This window comes from Tetrao urogallus, assembly GCF_951394365.1.
Source record: "Tetrao urogallus genome assembly, chromosome: Z".
In the NCBI taxonomy this organism is placed as follows: Eukaryota; Metazoa; Chordata; class Aves; order Galliformes; family Phasianidae; genus Tetrao; species Tetrao urogallus.
The window spans coordinates 10,217,114-10,238,480 of NC_136816.1; the positions used below are offsets into that span (position 1 = coordinate 10,217,114).

General features: G+C 40.0%; 1 protein-coding gene across 2 annotated transcripts; it reads right to left on the minus strand.

Moving 5' to 3' along the window:
* Positions 1-1,908: 1,908 nt before the first annotated feature.
* ALDH7A1 (aldehyde dehydrogenase 7 family member A1) lies at positions 1,909-19,644 on the minus strand (the record flags this gene model as incomplete). 2 transcript variants are annotated; one of them, XM_079548933.1, is made up of 18 exons in its annotated part: positions 1,909-1,963; positions 2,590-2,665; positions 3,612-3,685; positions 3,849-3,946; positions 4,360-4,476; positions 5,782-5,888; positions 6,166-6,250; positions 7,076-7,170; positions 9,799-9,840; positions 10,791-10,888; positions 11,583-11,660; positions 14,417-14,461; positions 15,103-15,235; positions 15,787-15,910; positions 17,549-17,629; positions 19,022-19,087; positions 19,283-19,336; positions 19,459-19,644. In XM_079548933.1, 18 exons carry the CDS (start codon positions 19,642-19,644, stop codon positions 1,909-1,911), a joined length of 1,614 nt encoding a protein of 537 aa, XP_079405059.1. The 2 variants fall into 2 exon arrangements, with proteins under 2 accessions (XP_079405059.1, XP_079405060.1); XM_079548934.1 differs by lacking the exons at positions 5,782-5,888; positions 6,166-6,250 and having other exon boundaries at positions 19,459-19,569.
* Positions 19,645-21,367: the final 1,723 nt, after the last annotated feature.

A 21,367-nucleotide genomic window follows, 5' to 3' on the forward strand; every position in this document is an offset into this window, starting at 1 on the left:
TGTGCAAATACATAACATTCTTTTTTTGAAATTTGTCTCATAGTTAAACGTCCAAGCCCAAATAACTGCAGATCTTTTCATCCAGCTGTAAGAGACTTGTGAACTTCAGTAGGTATCTTAGTTTCAGCTGAGACAGAATTGCTTTCTTGAGAATATCTGGTATGATGCAATGCTTTATCAACAATTTTGGCAACAGAGCAGTGTTTATAGTCGCTGCTAAGCAGTGTCATGCAGAGCCAAGGCCATACATAGCAAAGGGCTAAAGGAGCTGGGAGGGAACAGAGCTGGGACAGCTGACTTACACTGGCCAAAGGGATATTCCATACCATATGACACCATGGGGAAGGAGTTTTGAAGGGGGTGGGAATTCATCTTTTTCTCTTCCATTGCTCAAGTACTAGCTGGGCATTGTTGGGGAGTGGTGGTCAATTGCTTGTGCATCACTTGTTAAACACATTCATAGGCCCACATACACACATATAGTCCTAACTGTTACCCTTTTCCTTTTTTTCCTATCGTAAATAGTTTTATCTCAATCTACAAGTTCTACTTATTTTTTTCCCCAATTCTCTCACCCCTTGGGAACGGGGGCAGTGAGCGACTGACTGCGCTGCTCAGCCACCTGCCTAGATAAACCACAGCAGTGAGAAAAAGAACTTTGCCTACTCTCTAATTCTTCAAGAAATGCTATTCAAAACTTTCTGTAACACAGCTTATAAAATTCAAAATGCTGTTTTAAAACAGTAGCTATTGTGATGTGAAAGACCGGGCAGTGTTGGGTGTGTTGGTTCTTTTGGAGAGTTTGGACATTGCTGCTGTCAGATTCTAGAATCGAGGTAAATCTGAAGCCCAATTAGAAGTTCTAGAATTTGAGTCCAAAATACATGTTTTTTCTTGTTTACAGATAGTCTGTCACAGCAAGTTTCCACAAAGTGGAAAAAAATTTTTTTTTCCAGAAGTAACACATAAAAATATCTCTGAAGTTACTCAGTGGAAAGAATCAGCCTAGAAGTGCTATGGCTCTCCTTGTCTTGCATTCCAAACCAAAGTTCCCAGCTGAGTTCCCCATGGGCATAACTTTCAGTCTCCATGAGAAAAATAATTTGAAACATGACATAAACATTTCCCCAGAGAGTCCCTGCTCAAAGAGTATTCCCTCCTCACTGCGTATCAGGTTCTTCGGTTTGTTTGACCCCAGGGTGTCACAAGGGCCCTGACAACCAACTCTGAATTCTTCTAGCTGTAGGGATGGTTAGAAAAGGCTGCAGTAATTCTTGATCCTATCTGTAATCTCCCAACGTATGGAGCTAAAGTTCTCTTTCTGAAGGAGGCAGGAAAACTGAAGTGGTTCATTTAGCCTAGCGACACTTCTCCTAACTGTCAGCTCAGTGTGTGAAAATGGCCAGCCTGCTGAATGCTCCTGCTCCAAAACAAGAAGCAAAAACACTTAGTAGCCCAAGAGATTTCACAAAATGTAAGTTTATTTATGCATTGAGAAACAGCCCCGTACTGCCCACCCCCCCAGCACTACTTATCTGTACAAAACTCAATATGTAGTTAGAAGCACAGATCTACCAAATGGAAAAATAACAGGAAATAGTAAGGAGGCAAGGGAGAGAGACATTGAAGGACAGTGATAAGGCAACAGAAGATTATCTAGGCCACCTCAATTCAAGTTTATTAACTCCAGTCACTTCCCCTTCTTCCCAAACATTCTGTATTCCATATTTGAAGATGAAGTAGTGATTTCAAACATCAGAAGTTATACATTTTTTTAGAGTATCTGATTTTCTGACAGAATTAGCACTGTAGTAGCTGAATTTCAGATCATTTTTCTCACCATGAGTATTAGAAGGTACATGGTTTTGAAATGTTAGGAGAGTTCCTGGCACAGCATTCACAAGGTTGTTACTGAAACTTGATTCCTTGAGCCAAAGGTAAATCCTTGCTGTAGTTGATTGTACTGGAAGAGAAACAATTATTTAGAGAGATCAGTGAGATGGGTTATGCAGCCTCCTTCCTATGTACACAGCTTCTGACCAAGCTGCATGGTAACCAAGTCAGCACAGGAAAGGCAGGAAATAGCAAGAAGGAACAGCAATGCCTGACTGCTAGAAGATACCCTTCACAAGATTCATAGAGAGATATCCAACACTTCAATAAGTCACACACACACAGGCAAAACTGGCCCCTCTCTCCATGGTTCCTCTTCATGTATTTTCTGAAAAGTTTCAGTTATCTCATTTTTTGCTAACATTAACATCAGGCAGGAGGTAAAAGAAAGAACATTATAAAGCAAAAAACAATGTTTAAAGAGTAATTTATGTTTCCAGATCACATAAACCATCCTACTCTGTAAAAGGACATGTTCATCTTAAGGAATAGTGAATGAAGAAATGTCTTTAATGAAATCATTCTCTATTGGGAACACAGACATAATTTCTTACATGATAAGAAAGATAATCATGTAAAAGTGCAATTTTTCTCACATTTAGTGAAAAGAACATCCTGTAGTCAGAGAACTGTTTTGGGCTTTAGCAAAGTCTGTACGTAATTTTATATTTGTTTGAAAAGAAAAATGTGTTTTACCATGTTGACCTTTTCATATAAAGCTTCCAAGAATCACTTCCAGATTCTCTTCCTCCACCAGTATGCTTCTCACCACCTGTAGGAAAAAGGTTATAAATGCAAACACAACATTTTTTTTGAGCATAGGAACCTGGATTAACTCAAGGAGGATCAACAACTGTACAAACTCATGGAATAAACTTCCCTATCCTTTGTTCTAAGCCTGAAATAAATTACCAAGTCACCACTACATACAACTCACACAGTTAGTTCTCTCTTCCCTTCTTGACTCAAAAACCACCTGCTTGAAATTGAAAATCTCACCATGCTGGTGACAGAGGATGTTGTTTTAAAGATATTTTCTTTAAACATGAGGCGATTGCACCAGAATGTGCTAGTTCTTATACTGTTCAAATGATCAGTTGAATATCTCTTCTTCCTTCCTCCACTTTCTTTAGTATACCAAAAAATAAATGAGACAAAAATCCTGGGAAGTTCTCACAAAGCACTCTATGCTTTAGTTTTTGTGTGCATATGCAAACATATGCAAAAAATGTGTTCAAGACTGTTTTAAATAAAACTTAGATTTAGACAGTTTTCCACTCAGCCATGTCCCTAAACACGTTTTGAGCATACCTCTGAGTTCCTATTCCCTAATGAAAGAAACAAAGATAAGTGCAGTACTCAAAAATCAAACACAGATATTTTTACAAGATGGACCCCAACTACCTCTAGTCATTTTTCTCATTTTTGGCTACAGCATTGCAATTCAAATTCACTTCATTCCTTTCTTCAGATTAGTTATTTAGATGGATTGATTAAAGCCTTGAAAAAATAAGATGAGATCCAAGTTACACTAGTTTTACTTTAAATGCTTTAATTTGGTCTCTAGCTGAAGCTTTTCTTTTCACGAAAAGCTAATAATTAGATAAATGAAGAGTCACTGAAAAATGAGACCTCAATAATAATATCAAATCACTAGATCTGGCACTAGAGATTTCACTGCTTAAAGAAAGAAGAAGCATACACTGAAAGTAACGTACCGAAAGCACCACCGATCTCTGCCCCACTCGTTGGGATGTTGACATTCACAATGCCACAGTCAGATCCCTTTGGTCTGTGGACAAAGATAAGGCAGCCACTGATCAGGATCAGCAAAGACTCGCTCCATAAGATAAGAGCTAAGCAATGTTCAGCTAGCAGCATATGTAGGTATAAAAACAAAACAAAATACAGTAATCTTAAGTTTTAATAACATAAAAAATTATTCTGAATTATACCCAAGCCAGCGAAAAATCCTTCCCAAATCCCTGGTAAAGATGCTGCTGGAAAGACCTTGTTTTACTTCATTATTCCAAGCAAAAACCTCCTCTTCCTCCTAGAAAGAAGGAATGACAATAGTTGAAGCACATCTATTTAAAGTAATTAAAAAAAAAGCAGTGTTAAGAAAATTCCAGTATATTACAGGTGTAATGCAAATAAACAGAATACCACTTTGCAAATACATGTGTAACAAATCAAGGATAGGACACCCTCACCACTTCAGAGAAAGACAGAACTTGCTATAAAGCAGGCTGACATAAATGAGAAGATCTGTTCCTGCACAGACTTAGCTCAATATCAGTGCTCTTCACAGAACATGCATAAATGTAGCTATGTGATGAGATATGCCATTACAGTGCAGAACAACAGCTTCTCCAACTGTCAAGAAAACTGCATATAGACAACATGCATCAGAAAATGCTCTCCTGAAATCCCTGACACCGGGCACAAATCACTTTGCTATTTTACCTTAAATTTCAGCACATACAGTATGGGAGCAAATGTCTCCGTGTGGACAATGGGTGCGTTATGGGCAAGGCCAATCACAATGGTTGGTTCAACATAGTTTCCAGGGCGATTTATAACCTTCAAATTACAAAAGAAAAGAACTGAGTAAGTGCAGCCAATCTAGCATCCCGCCTAGTACTTGCGTAGGAAGGGAATCCTTCATAGTTTTATTACTGTACTTGTACCTCTCAATCAGAGCTTGCAGTTCAGATCATCTGAGTAGATAACCTGGAATTTACTTATTTACATGTTTAATATACAGAAGTATAACTTAGTTTGCTAAATAAGTATTTAAATCTCCAAGTCTACCAACTGAAAAAAGAAGTTACTTTCTCTCACTTTAAAGCTGATCAGTGAGTCAACTAGAAATTTAAAGGCAGCAGGAACCATGAGTTGTCTGTAAAAACAACAATTCTTAATCAATTAAGTCCTGGAGAAATAAACATCACATATGAAATCTGCACTGAAAGTAATGCCTCCTATTTTATAATGTTGGTACACAACATCAAAGGTGGATGACAGTGATATGGCAGTAGATACTGAACCTTCCCGCCAGTATTACAGTATGTTTTGTTGCCATGAGACAGACGGCAGTGGGGGGGGAGGGGGCAGACTGATGAAACAGTCTGACATGGAAATGTATATGAAGAAAAACTGTGGAACTGAATTTCTCCTTGCAGAAAAAAATGGCACCCACAACATTCATTAACACTTGCTGAATGCTTATATTGACCAAGCGGTGAATGTCAGCATAGTGAGGCAGTAGGTGGTGCATTTTAGCAGTGGTGACAGCAAGTCACCTCTGCTGGTGCAGACTTCAACAGGTGTTGCACGCAGGCTCTTGTTCATCACTGATGAAAATGCATAGATAATGGTGTTGAATATGTAGAAAAATAGGGTTTTGTAGGTGAGAGTTTGATCTATCAAACAGTGTTAGTCTGTTCTTTGTATTTGTTGTCATTCCCACGGAAATAAACAGGAAGCAACTTCAGGCAAATAATGAAGATGTGTCAGAGACTTCTTTGAATCTTCAACATTTCTCAAAGTTTGATACACTGAACCCAATTCACTGTTCAAGAAGAGCAATTTTTCTTTGTTATGTGCCCCACAGTCACCATTTACATTGCTGTCAGTATTTTCACCATCCTCTGAGATGGAAGAGTAGTGCAGGGAACTGCTGAAAACTCATAGCCATTTCTTGGTATTCTATATAAGCCTATCTTTACTGTAAGCACAGGACTCCAATTTGGACATTTCGTGACTGACTGACATCCCATAATTGATGACATAAACTGAAAACACAATCTTGGCCTAAGCCACAATGCTAGTGTATTGTTTTTCCCTAGAAAATTAACTGCAGAAAGGAGAATAAAAGTAACTCACCTTTCCGCCATAGACCACAGAGCCACCTTGTTGTTTCGCTTGTTCTACTGCATCAAGAAACATTTTCACTGCTTCTTTAGTATGAAGGGGACCGTACAGAGTGTCAGCTAAAGAAAAACCCAAATACATTATTTCAGGAAAACTGGAACTTTTAATAACATTCTTACAAAATTTGATGAGTAACTATTTAATCTGCCCCAGATGAACAGTGATGACAGGATTCTTTATCTCCCCTTCAGGGCTTGTATTCTGCACAAAACTAGCTATATCCATTCTCTGGTAAACTGCTAAAATTAGGTATCTTTGACCTATACTTTAGAACTTAAACAGAAAGGTGCAAACTCAAATGTCTCCTAAACCCATGAGTTGGAAACTGCTACTTACAGTCCCACGGATCACCGATGCGGACCTGGGCGTAGGCCTTCGCAAGCTTCTCCACCACCTCATCGTGGATGCTTTCATGGAGGAACTAAACAAAACGTGGTAAGAAGACTGTAAGCCAGCAAAGCCTATGTCATTCCTTTTGAACTACTACTGCACTTTGAAGACTGCCAAAGGAAGTGTAGAGGTAGTGCTGCTCATATTTGGCAAATACTGAGCTTAAATGAATACAGTAGAAAGTTTGAAAACAGGAGCACCACCAAGAAAGCAAATAGTGAAGATTTAAAAGAAACAAAGGTGCAAAAACCCATTTTAAAGTAACTCCACTGGAGATCCATGATTATTCCACAGAGTAATCATAATGTTTTATCGTAAGTGGACAAATTTGCAGTCATTCCTCAAATTACAGCAATAAAGTAAAGCTACAGCCTTTATGACAAAAATGAATCTGATCAACACAATTATGAAAAGACTATGCAGATGCATGCTGACATTGTAATACTTCTACACTTCTTCAAAATGGCCGGTTTGAAAAATTGGGAAAAAAACATCACGAGACACATGCATCCTTGCTCTTCCGAAATGCCACAAACAAAAACCTGAACCAGCCACAATCGAATTTAAGTTCTGGCATCAAAAGTGGAAACAAAGAAAACATGAGCATTATTTTTCTGAGTTTTAGGACCATGTGAGAAACACATTCACAGAAGCCCTCTGGCGCTAGAATTACAGTGACAAACCACAGATATCTTCTTTTTCTATCACCACACTGATATCAGAGAGAATAAAAAACACCTAGCAAATATTTCTTATTCTTCATAATATAAGTCACCAACAGGAATTTCCTGAGCTAATTTAGAATTAATTTTTGAAGTCAGATCTATCCAAACCAGTTCAGTTAAGATTTACACACCAGTCTTCTGGCAGTTGTGCATCGCTGACCCGCTGTTCCCACAGCAGCAAACAGAGTAGAGGGGATGACTAGGTTCAGGTCTGCATCTTCAAACACTTAACAGAAGTTAAACATCAGTATGTTAATAAAGAAAAGGTGCAAAATGGTGTTTAAGTGCTGAAGGCTCCCTAAATTTGCTAGATTTAAGACACTAAATGGCATGCAATAAATTCTAGCAAGCCACTCCAGAAGTATGAAGAATAGCAGCGACAGCACAGCACATGAGTGCACACAAAAGCTGCTCAGAAAGTAATGTCTCTTATTTCGCTACGTTGACCCATGTTGGCAGTGGTATGGCAGTAGAGACTGAACCTTCCCACAGTAAGTCCACTACATCTTGTTGCCATGAGGCAGATGGCAGCAGAGGGGCAGTTGGATAAAACAGCACCTGATATGGAAGTGAATACAAAACAAATGTGTAACTGAATCCCTCTGTGAGGTAAAAATTGCACCCAGTGACACTCAACACTTGCTGAACATTCATGGAGACCAAACAGCAGATGTTACCACAGTGAGGCAGTGGGTGGTGTGTTTCAGCAGTGGAGACAGTGCCAAGACACACCATGTACAGGACAGTCGTGCACGGCTGTCACACCACAAAATGAAGAGCATCTCAAACACCTCATTTGCACCAATCAGTGAATTACAATCAGGGAGTTGTGTACAGAGCTGAGTATCAGCTTCAGTGTGTTGGAAATGAATATCACAATGTTTGCACCAGGGGGATGCCACAAATAACAGGAACAGGAGGAACAAGATACGCAGGTTTGTCAGGATCTACTGAACCAATGCAAAGCTGATGGTAACAACTTCCTGGATCACATCACTACAAGAGACCAAATGTAGTTTCACCACTACAGACCATAGTCAAAATGGAAGTCCACAAAATAGTGAAGCATGAATTCCCCATCAAAGTTCAAGATACAGCCCTCAGTGGGTAATGTGTTCAGACTATCTTTTGGGTCAGAAAAAAAGTGATCCTCCTGGATTTCTTGGAACACTATCAAATCATCCACTGTGACTGCTACAACACAACACTAGGAGGACACCTCAAACTTCTACAGATAGAGCAGAGAAGACAACCCTTCTCCAGAAACATGTCAATGACATGTCAATGCCAGGCCCCACGGAGCCAAATGACACTCAGCTGGACTGTCCTCTCACACCCCCTGCACAGTCTGGATTTCATGTCTTCTGACTTCCATTTGATTGGGCAGATGAAAGAAACTGCATGAGCAACATCTTCCTAGCAGCTGTGCAGTCAGAACAGCTGAGAAACGGGCTCACCTCCACTGGTGCACATCTGTATGAGCATGGCATGCAGGCACCTGTTCATTGCTGGCAAAAATGCATAGCTAATGGTGTTGTCTATGTTGTACCTGAGAATCTGCTCTACCAAATAGTGTTACTGAGCTCTTTGTTACAGTTTCCATGGACATAAGTATGAGGCATTGCTTTCAAAATGACTTATGTACAAAAACACCTCAAAATTTCCATCCTTACACACCTGAATTAAAGACACATAAAATTGGACATAAACAGATCTCTGAACTACTGTACAGAGTCTTTCACGACAAAGCTTGCAAACAAACTCAGCTTCATTTTAACTTAATAAAGGACAATTAATTTCTTGCCCTTCTCCACTTCTCCACCCTCCCTCCATGAGAAGTCTAGTAGCATGAAGAGAAGTGTACGCAGGTGGTACACAAGAAAATAGTAGCTACAATGCACAGCTACCCAATGTAAATGTGAGATGAAAATAAGATGAAGAAATCTGTGGTTAGAAGACATGGAAACTTAAACTAAGGCAAGTAAGCGTAAGACCCAGAGGATTCCGAAAATATCACTCAGTTTAACTAGACCCACAGAATTTGGGGGAGACAAATCTGACTCAAAGTCCAAGCAAGTAAAGTTTAAGCCTTCATTCAAAGTCAACTTCAGAAAAAAATGGACTTTTATATGAAAAAAATAAACATTCTTCACTAATTGTACAGAAAGTTCATGCTATTCTATACAAGAAAAAAAAAAATAGACTACTCAAACTGGATTTTTGAAAGTGCTTAATATTCTAGACAGGCAATTATATTGGTTCAAATCACAAGAAAGGTGAAGGAAAAGGCATTAATAAAAAATATGAACGGCAATTTAGGTATTCAGGTGGTTTCTACTTTCTCTCTTTCTAATGTTCATTTTTACAGTATTTATTTTATTTTTGCCTGTTAATCAGAACATGATCTAAATCACTTAAACCTGTGAAACAGGCTATTGAAATGAATACCTATGTGCTCTACTTCCAAAGACTTTAAGTGGTCAAATACTATCATCGGTGTCATTCACAGGTCTGTGCATAAGCATGCACACGTTCTTTTACTCTGCAGTGCTAAAAACTGCGCCCAAGTGTTCAGATCCTAAAGTCAAATTTCATCAGCAGCACTGTTCACAATCCCGTGCCATTCAATACAAAACTAATAACATCTTGAACTCTCAATTTTATCCTGAATCACTGCCCCCTCAGCAACACCTAAGACAGAAGAAGATTATAAAAACACACAAAAATGTTCTACTGAGCACTTTTTAAGCTCCACTGAAAGAAAAAAAGAAAAAAAAGAACAATTTGTTACAAACATATGTATACTAAGTTTCAAATAATGTCCATGGGACTAAATTTCTACACTGTATATTACCAATGATGGCATTGTTTCCTCCCAGTTCCAGCAGACTTCGGCCTAATAAAGACATACAAAAATTACATGAGTCTTACATCTATTCAGTATGCATTTCAGCAAAGTCATCAGTAACTGAATTTAGATTTCATTCCACTTTATTTTCTGGACAGAAATTTTTAGGCATCACTGTCAACAAATTGCACTAGCCAGAGGAGTAAATTACATTGGATACTGCATCTATGACAGACTGTGAAGGATGACAACCTGGAGAACAGCTGGAGAAGAAAAAAGCTTAAAAAAATGAGGTAAAATAGCACTAGAAAGGAAAAGAAAAAAGCAAAACAAGCTGCAGAATAAATAATACGAGGCAGATGAAGATTAGGAGGTGCTGTGCATACAAAAATAAATAAATTAACACTTCAGCAGTCTTAATTATTTCCCTAGCAACTGCTTTATCTCAAAACTAAAAGAAGGAATTGCCATCTACTTATGAATGAAAGTTTGCAATCTATTCTGAATTCTTTTTGGCACTTAGGATAATCTTGTCCACAATATATTCTTTTTAAAACTAAAAACTTAGAACCCTGCAACTGTGCATGGTTTCACACCTATGCAATTTTTATTGTAGGTATTTGACGACATATCTCAAAGGTCCTACATTTTCTCCTATATTTATTAGGAGTAGAGGTGAAGGGATATTTTTTCATGAATGGATTTGCCAAAAACTGTCATCTGTCAGTCTCTGTAAGACAGTCACAAGAACTTATTCCAAATTAACTACAGTAAAATGGGTTTGTGGAAATCTTGGGGGAAAAAAAGCAACAACTGAATTGTGACTGAAGCAGAAGAAAAAGCAGTAGCTACATCTGAGGTGCCTCCTCATCTTACCTTCATCAAGATGAAAAAATGTTAAAACAGGAGATAGGTGAAACAAGTTGTATTTTAAAATCCTACGAGGTTTACCCTACCTTTCCCAACCACAAAAAGAGAAAGAAAAGACTCCCACTCACCGAATCTCTCCTGAACCATGAGCGCTACCTGCTTGCCCACTTCCGTGCTGCCAGTGAAAGACAGCAGGTCCATTCTCCCATCTCTCGCCATTGCTGTCCTGCACAACAGGACATGCCACCACATTTACAGAAAGAGTAAACTGCTGGAAAAGCTGCTCACACCTCCCACGTAAACCAAACATTTCGTAAACGACTGAAAAGCCATCAGGAAAGCTTCTTATCTCTCAGAGAAGAGGGACAAGACTGCTTCCCTGCCCTGCTTCATGCCACATAATAAGTGCATCACCTGTACAATTAAATACATGCCAAAGAACACAGTGAGATCAGTTTCAATTGTTCCGTTCCCTAAGAAGAAGACAAGCATCTCTACAACTTTAATAGCCATCATCTATTTTGATATCACTTCTCTTGAAATGCTGAGCTATGCACTCGTAGGAGAAATTTATACATTTCAGGGCCTCCAAGCAATGTTACACATCCATGCACAGCTGCGCAGCTTAGTGTAAGCATGGAACATGGGGAATCATTCTTCTCTACAAATGGTCTGAAAAACTGATGGACTAAAAAAAATAAACCAAAAAAGAGTAAGATGAGTGAAATTTTATGTAGGCCATATTTTTGGGTGTAACCACATGCAGTAGAACGGAAACTGATTCACATCTCTTCATTTCTTCACTTAACTTGAATGTCTGGTAAGTTACTTGTTAGTAGCTAATGTCACGATAGCAAGCTGGAATACATAGTATGTTTACATTAGATACATACTCACAAAACACAAGAAACATTACCTACCCAATGTCTGCTCCACCACAGACCAAAGAACAGACAGCTCCAGGCATCTTGTTATCCTCCAAGACCTTGGCAATTATCCTAAAATCAAAAACATAAAAAATTCAGTTATCCAATGGGTGCATATAATAGGCAATGAGCTATTAAAGACACACGAGAGAGCCTCAGATTATCATTATTTTCTTTTTTTAAAGCAACAGTCTTGCAGACAGTTTATACAATAAATACTCAAGCATGTTACAATCATTGTTCAGGCAAAAAAACACCTGAAAATACATTCCCTATGCATCCACATAACTGGCACAGAGAAGCATTAGAGCATTGTATAAAAACCTTGTCCCTACAATCTTTCACCATTAGAAAGAGATGTTTACATAACTTCAAGAAGTTACTTAAAAATCATAGAATTACTGGAGCTGGAAAGTGCCTCTGGAGATCATCTAGTCTACCGCTCAGAGTAGGCTACACAAGAAAGAGTCCAGGTGGGTCTCGAATGTCTCTAGAGAATGAGGCTCCACAATCTCTCCAGTGCTCTGTCAGCCCCACAGTAAAGAATTTTTTTTTCTCAACTTCATATAAAACCTCCTCTGTTCCAGTTTAAGCCTGGTCCTCTCACTGGGCACCACCAAAAAGAGCCTGGCCCCATCCACTCGACTTCTACCTTTTACATATTCATAAGCATTGATAACATCTTCCCTCAGTCTTCTCCAAGCTAAACAGTCCCAGGTATCTCAGACTTTTTGCACAGGGGAAAAATTCCTGGCTCCTAATCATCTTTGTGGCTCTCCATTGCAATCTCTCTGGTAGCTCCCCATCTTTCTTGAGCTGAGGAGCCTGCAACTGGACATAGTACTCCAGATGTGGCCTCACCAAAAGCAGAATAGAGGGGAAGGAATCACCTCGCCAGACCTGCTGCCCATCCTCCTTTTTATCCTCTCAGGATACCACTGGACTTCTTAGCCACAAAGGCACACCACTGGCTCACAGCCAACCTGTTGTCCACCAGAACACACAGATCCTTCTCCATAGAGCACCCTTCCAGAAAGTCAGCCCCTAACCTATACTCATGCATGAGTATATTCTCCCCAGATGTAGGATTCTACATTTGACCTTATTCAATTTCATCAGGTTCCTCTCTGCCCAACTCTCCAGCCTGTCCAGGTCTTGCTGAATAGCAGCACTGCCTTCTGGTGTGCCAGCCACTACTCTGCTTTGCAACGTCAGCAAGCTTGCTGAGGGTGCACTCTATCCCTTTCTTCAGGTCACTGACGAAGATGTTAAAGATCAGATGCAGTACCGATCCCTGGAGAACACTCTGCTAGCTACACGCCTCTAAACAGATTCTGCACCACTCATTACAACCCTCCGAGTCACCCAGATCTCAGTCTACCCTCACTGTATACTCATAGATCTCACACTTCCTAAGCTTACCTACAAGGATGTTACAGGAGACAGGGTCAAAAGCCTTGCTTATGTCAAGGTTAACAGCATCCACTGCTTTCCCCTCATCTACCCACAGAATTCCACCAGGTTGGTCAAGCATGATTTCCCCTTAGTGCTGACTACTCCTGAAAACCTTATTTTCTTCCACTTGCTTGGAGATGATATCCATAATAAATTGTTCCATCACTTTCCCAGAGACAGAGATGAAGCTGAGTGGTCTGTAGTTTCCAGAGTCTTTCCTTTTGCCCTTTATGAAGGCTGGAGAGACATTGGCTGTTTCAGTCCTCACACCTCTCCTGTTCTCCATGACCTTTCAAAGATGATAGAAATTGGTTCAGTGATCACTTCTGCCAGCTCTCTCATCACCAATAGGTGCATCCCATCATGGCACAAGGATGTATACACGTTGAGTTTGCCTGGATGATCTCTGACCAAATCCTGCTCCACCAAGGGGAAGTCTTCCCTTCTTCAGGTTCTCTCTCTTACCCCCAAAATCTGAGATTACTGTGGGTCAGTCTTAACAATAACAATATAACAACACTGAAGCAAGGAGGCATTTAGGAACTGCCTTCTATGTGTCCTCCACTACTGAGGCACCCATCTTATTCAGCATCACACCCACACACCCACATTTTCCCTAGACTTCCTTTTGTTATTAATATACTTAAAGAAGCCCTTCTTGTTTTTCTTGATCACCCTAGTCAGATATAATACTTGCAACTAGTCTGGAGCCATGTTCTTAGGTCCACATTAAAGTTACAAGACTATAAAGTTAGTCATTTTAAAGGAGTCATTTATATTTTGCATAAAACTTCTTTGCATCACGCAGCAGATGCACAGTTAAAATGCCAGCATAGCAAGGAAAGTAGCAATAACTCTAGAGCAAGTATCACTATGACATTTATTTGTCAGGGTTCTCCTTTCTATCAGGAATGAGTTCTGAACCCTGGAAAGCCATGCTATGATGTTACTAGTTCTGGATAATAACGACTGTGCAAACATATCCTCAGGAGATAGGTCTGTCTATAGAGCCAACCAAAAGAATTTGCCACCCTCAAAAAATGAAAAAACCCATAACCAAGTGCTGATGTTGGGCTTCAAAAGAAATGGATGATTCAGAAATATGAGAGATTAAGGATAGGATAGCTGAATTTTACAAGCTATTCATCTTCTACAGCAAAGCAAACACCACAGCTAGATGTTCCTCAGAGGAAGCACAAAACTAGACCCAGAAAAAAAAAAAAAAAGGCAACAGTATAGGTAACAAGCAATATACACTGCGTATTATTACATTATATGTTACAAGGGAAAAGAAGTTCTCACACTAAGCACTATCTCACCCATAAAACAGTTTGTTTAAAAAGGAAAACAGAAAGCAAGGAACCAGAACTCACTTTGTAACAGCTACGCTTGTGAGAGATGTTGTGGGAGCACCTTTCCTGGAGAAAAAAAAAAAAAAGAAAAAAAAAAGAAAAAAAGAAAAAAAGACATTGTTTTCAATTTTTCAAATGAAAAATAGTTTAATTATGCAGTCATTACAGTCTGTCAAATACAGCATGCTTAAGCAGGTTGTCAGACGCATGTTAGGGCAAGAACTCAAATGCTTCTGTACAGCACTGAGCATTTAGAGCTGATGAGCTCAGTGTGAACTGGAGACGTTGCCAGACATTATAACGAAGCAGACAGATGGAAGAGAAGCAGGAGTGGGGAGAAAGCAAAGTTATTATTAAGATCCTTAATTTTATCTTTACCTGTTCTGAAAAATACTGATTTTCTGTTACTATCAATGTTGCTAAACCTCAATTTACGTTTTCACCAATTTGCCATTTGACTAAATCCTGAATGGGCCTGGAACTCAAAACCTCATGAAAGACATTAACAAGGTTACCAAAAAAAAAAAAAAAAAAAAAAAAAATTGCCCTTTTTGACTCACATACCTTACAAAAGACAGAAATTAGCCCTACATGAAATAGAATCAAATATGTCGAAACACTTGAAATATGATAACAGTTACGTGCATGAGAAAACAGTTCTGCAATTTTAAAATACTGCTACATCATGCTGGGCAGCTGTGCCTTACCAGAGACAAGCATTTCCACAGATCATTGCAATTGCACTGTTCCACCCATACACTGCCACAGGGAAGTTAAAGGCTGTGATGATTCCCACTAACCCAACAGGATTCCACTGCTCTATAAGAGCATGACCAGATCCTGAAGGAAAAGACAGAACATACCATGATTTGTATCCATTCAATGAATGCATAAGATGCTGTGAGGAGGGGGCCTGTCACTATTCCTCTGTCTATCAGAGCACTAGCTTGTAGAGAGCTGTATTACAAGGGCTCTGCAGCTTACTGCAGCAAGATTAGCTAGATAGTGGGGAAAAAAACTAAGGATAGTGAGAAAATTTGTCATTTTAACTACTCAGTTAATAGAATGTTGGTTGCTCAGTAAGTAACAGCTGACAAAAGGCTTCACATTTTTAAGCATACTGACAAAATTTTTACATGCTTTCCTCCAGCACTTCTACTACAGAGATGGCAGAGAGAATATAATGCTTCATGGAGGAAAAATTGGCTCTCCTGATGCATGCCATAGGACAGATACTTCATTAGGTGGCACTACTGTGCACATCTACTTATAGGCAACATGCTTGATAAATAACTCAAGCACAGAGATTTCAGTGCAGTACATCCTCATCCTTCCACTAACATGAAAACCAGAAGTTGAAACAAGGGTGAAGAAAAAACCAGAACACATACTTTCTGAAGGCAAAACAGGTCCACCAATCATTCGGGACAAACCAACAGCATAGTCGCAGACATCAACGTACTCCTGCACTTCCCCAACACCCTCAACGTAAATCTTTCCCATTTCCAATGAGACCTGAAAATATCAATAACAAGATATATATGTATATTTTTAATACACATCAATTTCCAACACATTTTCTCTCCTACTACTACCAGGCATATATGCATACCAAGTAAAATTCAATATGGACTTTTTCAATATAAGACATTCAATTCTACCTGAGTTATTCAAAGCTTAAAGAAACAACACAACAGATAAAGGAGTCACTCTCATACAGTAGGAGGAAATTAATAAAGGAAAATAATAAAGAAAATTTTTAAAAAAAGAAATCTAATGAGAGAATTATTCAACAGTAATGAATCTCGCAGCTTGGGGTTAAAGAACATTTCTTTTCAGTCAGGACATTTGCATACATTTTTTAATACAATGTGGAGTAAATTGGAAAAGAGGGATAACTACCCCACAACAACACAGTCATTTAAATTTTTCATGAGCAAACGACTCATTTTTACAGCATCTCAAAGCACCTATGCAAGATTCAGTTTTCAAACACTGCTGAAAATGAATGCACATCTTCAGTCTTTCAGCAACCTGTTTAATATCTTTTCCTAAACTATGGCCCTCTGTTAAAAACATGCTGTATGTACACAGCAACCAGACTGCCAATGAGTATGCTGATATCTGAAATTCACTCGCATGAACTGAGAAGTCCCCTGTTCACTCCCATTTCATTTTACAGTGATATTACAATACAAGCAACTTTACACAAATATCACCTACCACTTGAAGCTGAGGATTCTACTTTGAAAAAGCAAAGATTAAGACAGAGCTGACTAAACACATTCATAGGTATTTCTACGGTGCCTGTTGTCCCAAAGACTTGCTAGGCTACTCTGCTCACAGGGAAACTCCACATCTGACTTCTGCTTCAACCTAAAGAACAGGGAGCCATTAAAGAAGTGAGGACACGAGCTCATGTAACACATTTGCTGGAAAGCTGTTTAGAATTCGAGCAAACTCAGAACAGGATGTCTGGACAGCTCAAGATAGAAGGAAAAGCCTGTGGGCTAACAATATGAGCTTACCTACATGAAGTTATTCAAGGACAGCCGTTTCTGAACAGCAGCACATATAGGTGAGAACTGTAAAAGGATAGCAGCAAGGTCCCCCCTTGGACTCTTTTCTTCCCTAGCCAGCAAATAGTGTCTTAAAGGAATGGTCCTTCTACCTTTCTATCTGACACAGCAGTGGAAGAAGATCTCATTAAGACTACATCACCTTCTGAAGCCTTATACCTCCACATCTCAATTCTCAAAACCCTACAGATCACCAGAAAAGAGCTCAAGGTTAGAAGCTCCGTATCAGAGGGAAGTCTTTTTCAGGACATTTTTAGTACACAACAGGGAGCAACAGATCAGGTACAATGAGAAAACAGCATGGCAGCAGTTATAACATTCTTCCCTTCCCGTGTACAGGCTCAAAATGAATTACACTTTTTTTTTTATCCCCACTACAAATGCGAAAAATCATTTTCATTTTCAGTATACAATGTTAGAATGCTTTTTTACACATTACATATAAAATCTTTTAAGCAAGTTAACAGAACTAACAGCATTTTAACAGCCATTACGATTAGTAATGCAGAGTATGTTAAGACCATCGCAAAAGAGTTTTGACCACTTTACACCCCTGCTTCCTAAAATACTTTACCAAGCTTCCAAGAACTTTGATTTTTTGTCTCAGGGCATCACCAATCTGTCGTACTATTTCTCCACGCTTAGGTGCGGGGATCTAGAAAAAAAAAAAGAATACATTTGAAATTGAACATCTGTAACTTCTTTTATATTATGTTCACTTTCTATGCCTGCAGCAAGAGATCACTGATTGTAGTAATTTTTCACTCTCTTCCCAAGACATGCTAACTTGTTCATTTTTATCACACAGTTTTATGACAAGTTTCTTCCTACCTCACAGAGATCAACAATACTGCACACATCTGTATCTGTTCAAAACTTTCCAGTGAATATGCAGAAAAGTTCAGATTGGTAGTTCTCTTTGTTTTACTGCTTCTGTCCAGAAGTTCCAATCATAGAAAAAGTAGATTCATGTAACAATTTTCTTTTTAATGTGGTGTTAGTACATTAGATAGGAATTAAAAGTTAGGATCAATAATAAGCCATATTCATGCAACAACATATATAGGATTAGAAAGTGCTAGTGAAGAGACAGCTAGAAAGTGAGGAATCCTTCAGTGAACAAGAGTATGTACTGACAGGCAAAATCTTTCAGATAAGCTCATTAAGACCAACATAATCCACAAACTAGAAGACTGCTTTGAGATGAGATTTCAAAGCCCTAGGTCTGTTGGTTTTTATTTTATGCATTAAATTGCTTTCAGATTATAAGATGGCACCTATTCACTAATATTACAAATTGTAACAAAATAATGTTTTAAGATATCTCAAAGAAGCTGTGGTATTTCCCAAGTTTTTGTTCTCTTCAGGTTAGGAATACAACAGAATGCTTGACACCTTACAAATTCAGTTATATCAAAGAAATGTCCAGTGTCTGTAAAAACAAGCAAAAAACAGATGCTTGCACAGGGGCAAGACAACTAAAGCTTCCTATGGGGAAACAGCAGACTGATACAGCAACGTAACAGAAAAGTTTTGGAATAATAGCAGTTCTGTGAATAATCAGGATTCAATGTATGGTCAAAAACACACAGTCAAAACCAGCAGGTTTACTCACACCACAAAAGCAAGGTTATCTCCAGGAGTTCGAAATCCAAATACCCTGCAGAACTCTCACGGGAGAAAGCATACTAAATGTGATCTTCAATATACATATAGAGGGTAATTCCTTGCTTATAATTTCATATTATTTCAGAACTTCAGCAGACCTGCTGGCGATAGCTTACGGGCACTAACTTGGGTAAACACGCCAGGTTTTTTAAAACAAGCATTTCTCAGAAGTCAACATGCTTATTTTTGTGCTTAGTGGTTATGAATGACAGCTGTGCAGGTCTACATTTGAGGCTGGCCCTCACTACAGATCTTTGCTTTTCTGAAACATATGTGGCACGATCACACTTTTACATCTCCAACCAACAGGGCAATGTAACAGCCTCTAACTGCCAGAGACACAATTAAAAACACAAAGGCCATGTAACTGATAACTTACATCAGCCCAGACTTTCCATGCCTCCTTAGCCTTCCTCACTGTTTCTTCATAATCCTCCAAACTAGCCTGCACGAAGAAGCAAGTCAAAGAGAAAGTTAGGAATACTGAAACCCCAAAGCAAACTCCACAGAAAAGCCTTTGTGCCCAGCTCGAGCACAGGGCACTTCATGGAAAGGCCGCACTCCGAAAGATCGCTCCCAGAGATTTATATCCTCTCACAGGACACAGACGGACACAAGCGGACACAGTCTGCTCTCCTACCTGCCGCACTCTGGCGATGGGCTGGTTGTTCGCAGGACAGTACGTGGTCACCACCTAGAGCAGAAGGACAGCGTCAGCCGACAGACAAGAGGCCGCACACCGATCCGGGCAGACATCCGCCCAGCAGCCCCGCTCTCCTCTCCCTCCCACGCTGCCCACCCTTTCCCTGGCCTTACCTGGCCGCCGCCGCCCCAGCGCCCATTGTACACGCCCGGGTTGTCTTCCTGCAGGCCCAGCTCCCGCAGCCAGGCGTACTGCGGCTGGCCGACCAGCAGTGAGGACATGGCGGCCGCGGACCGCCGCCACCCGGCCCGATTCAGCAGCGGCAGCAGCGAGACGGCAGCGCAGCGCCAACCCAGCATCGCCGGCAGCCGCGCGCGGGTGGGGGGGCGACGCCGCGATGGCCGCCGGGCCCGCCCTCACGCAGCCCGCGCCGATTGGTGGGGGCGCGGCGGCGCCCCCCGACAGGCGGCGACCCCTCTTGGCGGCGCCCCCTGTCGGTCGGCGGTGTGCCAGCCGCGCAGCCCCTGCCGCCCCCGGCCGTCCTCAAAAGCGCCGCCCGCCGCCCCTGCTGATCCTAATTTCGTGTATACCGACTAGCGCAATTACTGCACTTGGTACACATTCCTCTTGCAAAACTGCAAGTGATTTTTAACCCATGCTTTTAATCCGTAGCTTCCTCTGACAGGCTTCTGAAACGTAGACAGCAGGGCGTTTGAAACTAGATGACCCTTGACATCCTTCTCAGCCCAGGCCTTTCTATTGATTCTTCGATGATTATCATGAAATACCATTTGGTTTCGGGGGTGTAATATTTTCGGAATAGCTGAATCAATTGGGAATAAATGCTGATACTAGCATCTAAATGCCTGATCACTTCCTAAAAGGACCACAGATCCAAATCCACAAATCACAGGACTGCTGTAATTAATTTTTGATTCCCACAACTGCTTACTGTTAGTGGCACTGTAAGTAATTCACTCCTTGAGAAAAAATTATTCAAGTAGTTTTTTCAAATGAAAGGCATATTTGGGTGATTATTTTAAAGTAGTCTGTCACAGTTTAAGACTTGTGTACGACACTGGCTTTAGTACATGCAATATTGAAGCTTCACTTGTACAAGAAAACTGGCTTTGGAAACTTTAAAACTTGTAGGAGAGATCAGTGCATTCACTTCTAAAGGAAGTATATAAAGGACATCGAACAAAAGCATCTTGAAATGGAAGTTGGTATATCTGAAAAATAAAGCTCTCTTTCAGAAAGAGGATGAAATCTTACATTTGTCTGGTTAAAGATCACAGTCAAAAGAATAACAGAACAGCAGATTTATTCCCCTGCTTTGACACTGTGCTTTTGCAAACTTGACCTCAAGAAATTATCCTGAGGATGGGACAACAAATCAAGAGCTGATTGCTCACTGTTTGGCCTGCAGAGCCAACCAAGAGGGCCCTGGTCAGAGCTGGAACACCTTCTGCTCCTTTCACGTTGGCCACCAAAACACGTCAGGTAAGTTTCAGTTTCACACTTGACCTGGGGTGAGTTAGTTCTGATCTAGTGATCCAGAGGTGTAAAGCATCCTTCGAGCTGCTCTGCCTCCTGATTACTGTTAGTCATAGCACAAACTATCACCTTCTCAAAACGTTAAATTAGTATAGATCAAATATACACATGAAATAGGTTCCATTTTTCTGAACAGCTTTATGCACTTGGAACTTCAGCAGTTCCTCATAGGCCTCAGGGAACAATAGGCTTTTGAAGGAGTATCTGGCTCACTTAATTGACAGGCTTTTGTGGGCATAACTGTCATTGCATATTATTCATCCTGTATGATAAACCACCAGCAGAACAGAAGCCCTCTGCTTTATGTTTGAAGTTGTCAAGAAACTTTGTGGAAAGTACAGATTCCAGTTACTCTACTGAAACTTCTCAGAGATGACCCCCGTAAAATCATCTCTGAGGCTTTGGTACCTCCCAAAGGGATAATAATAGACAGGAGAAATACAGTAGCATAAGGATGCAGGCTTTCTTTGGTATTAAATACCGACATCTTCAGTATTAAATACCTGACAGCATTAACAGGCCTTA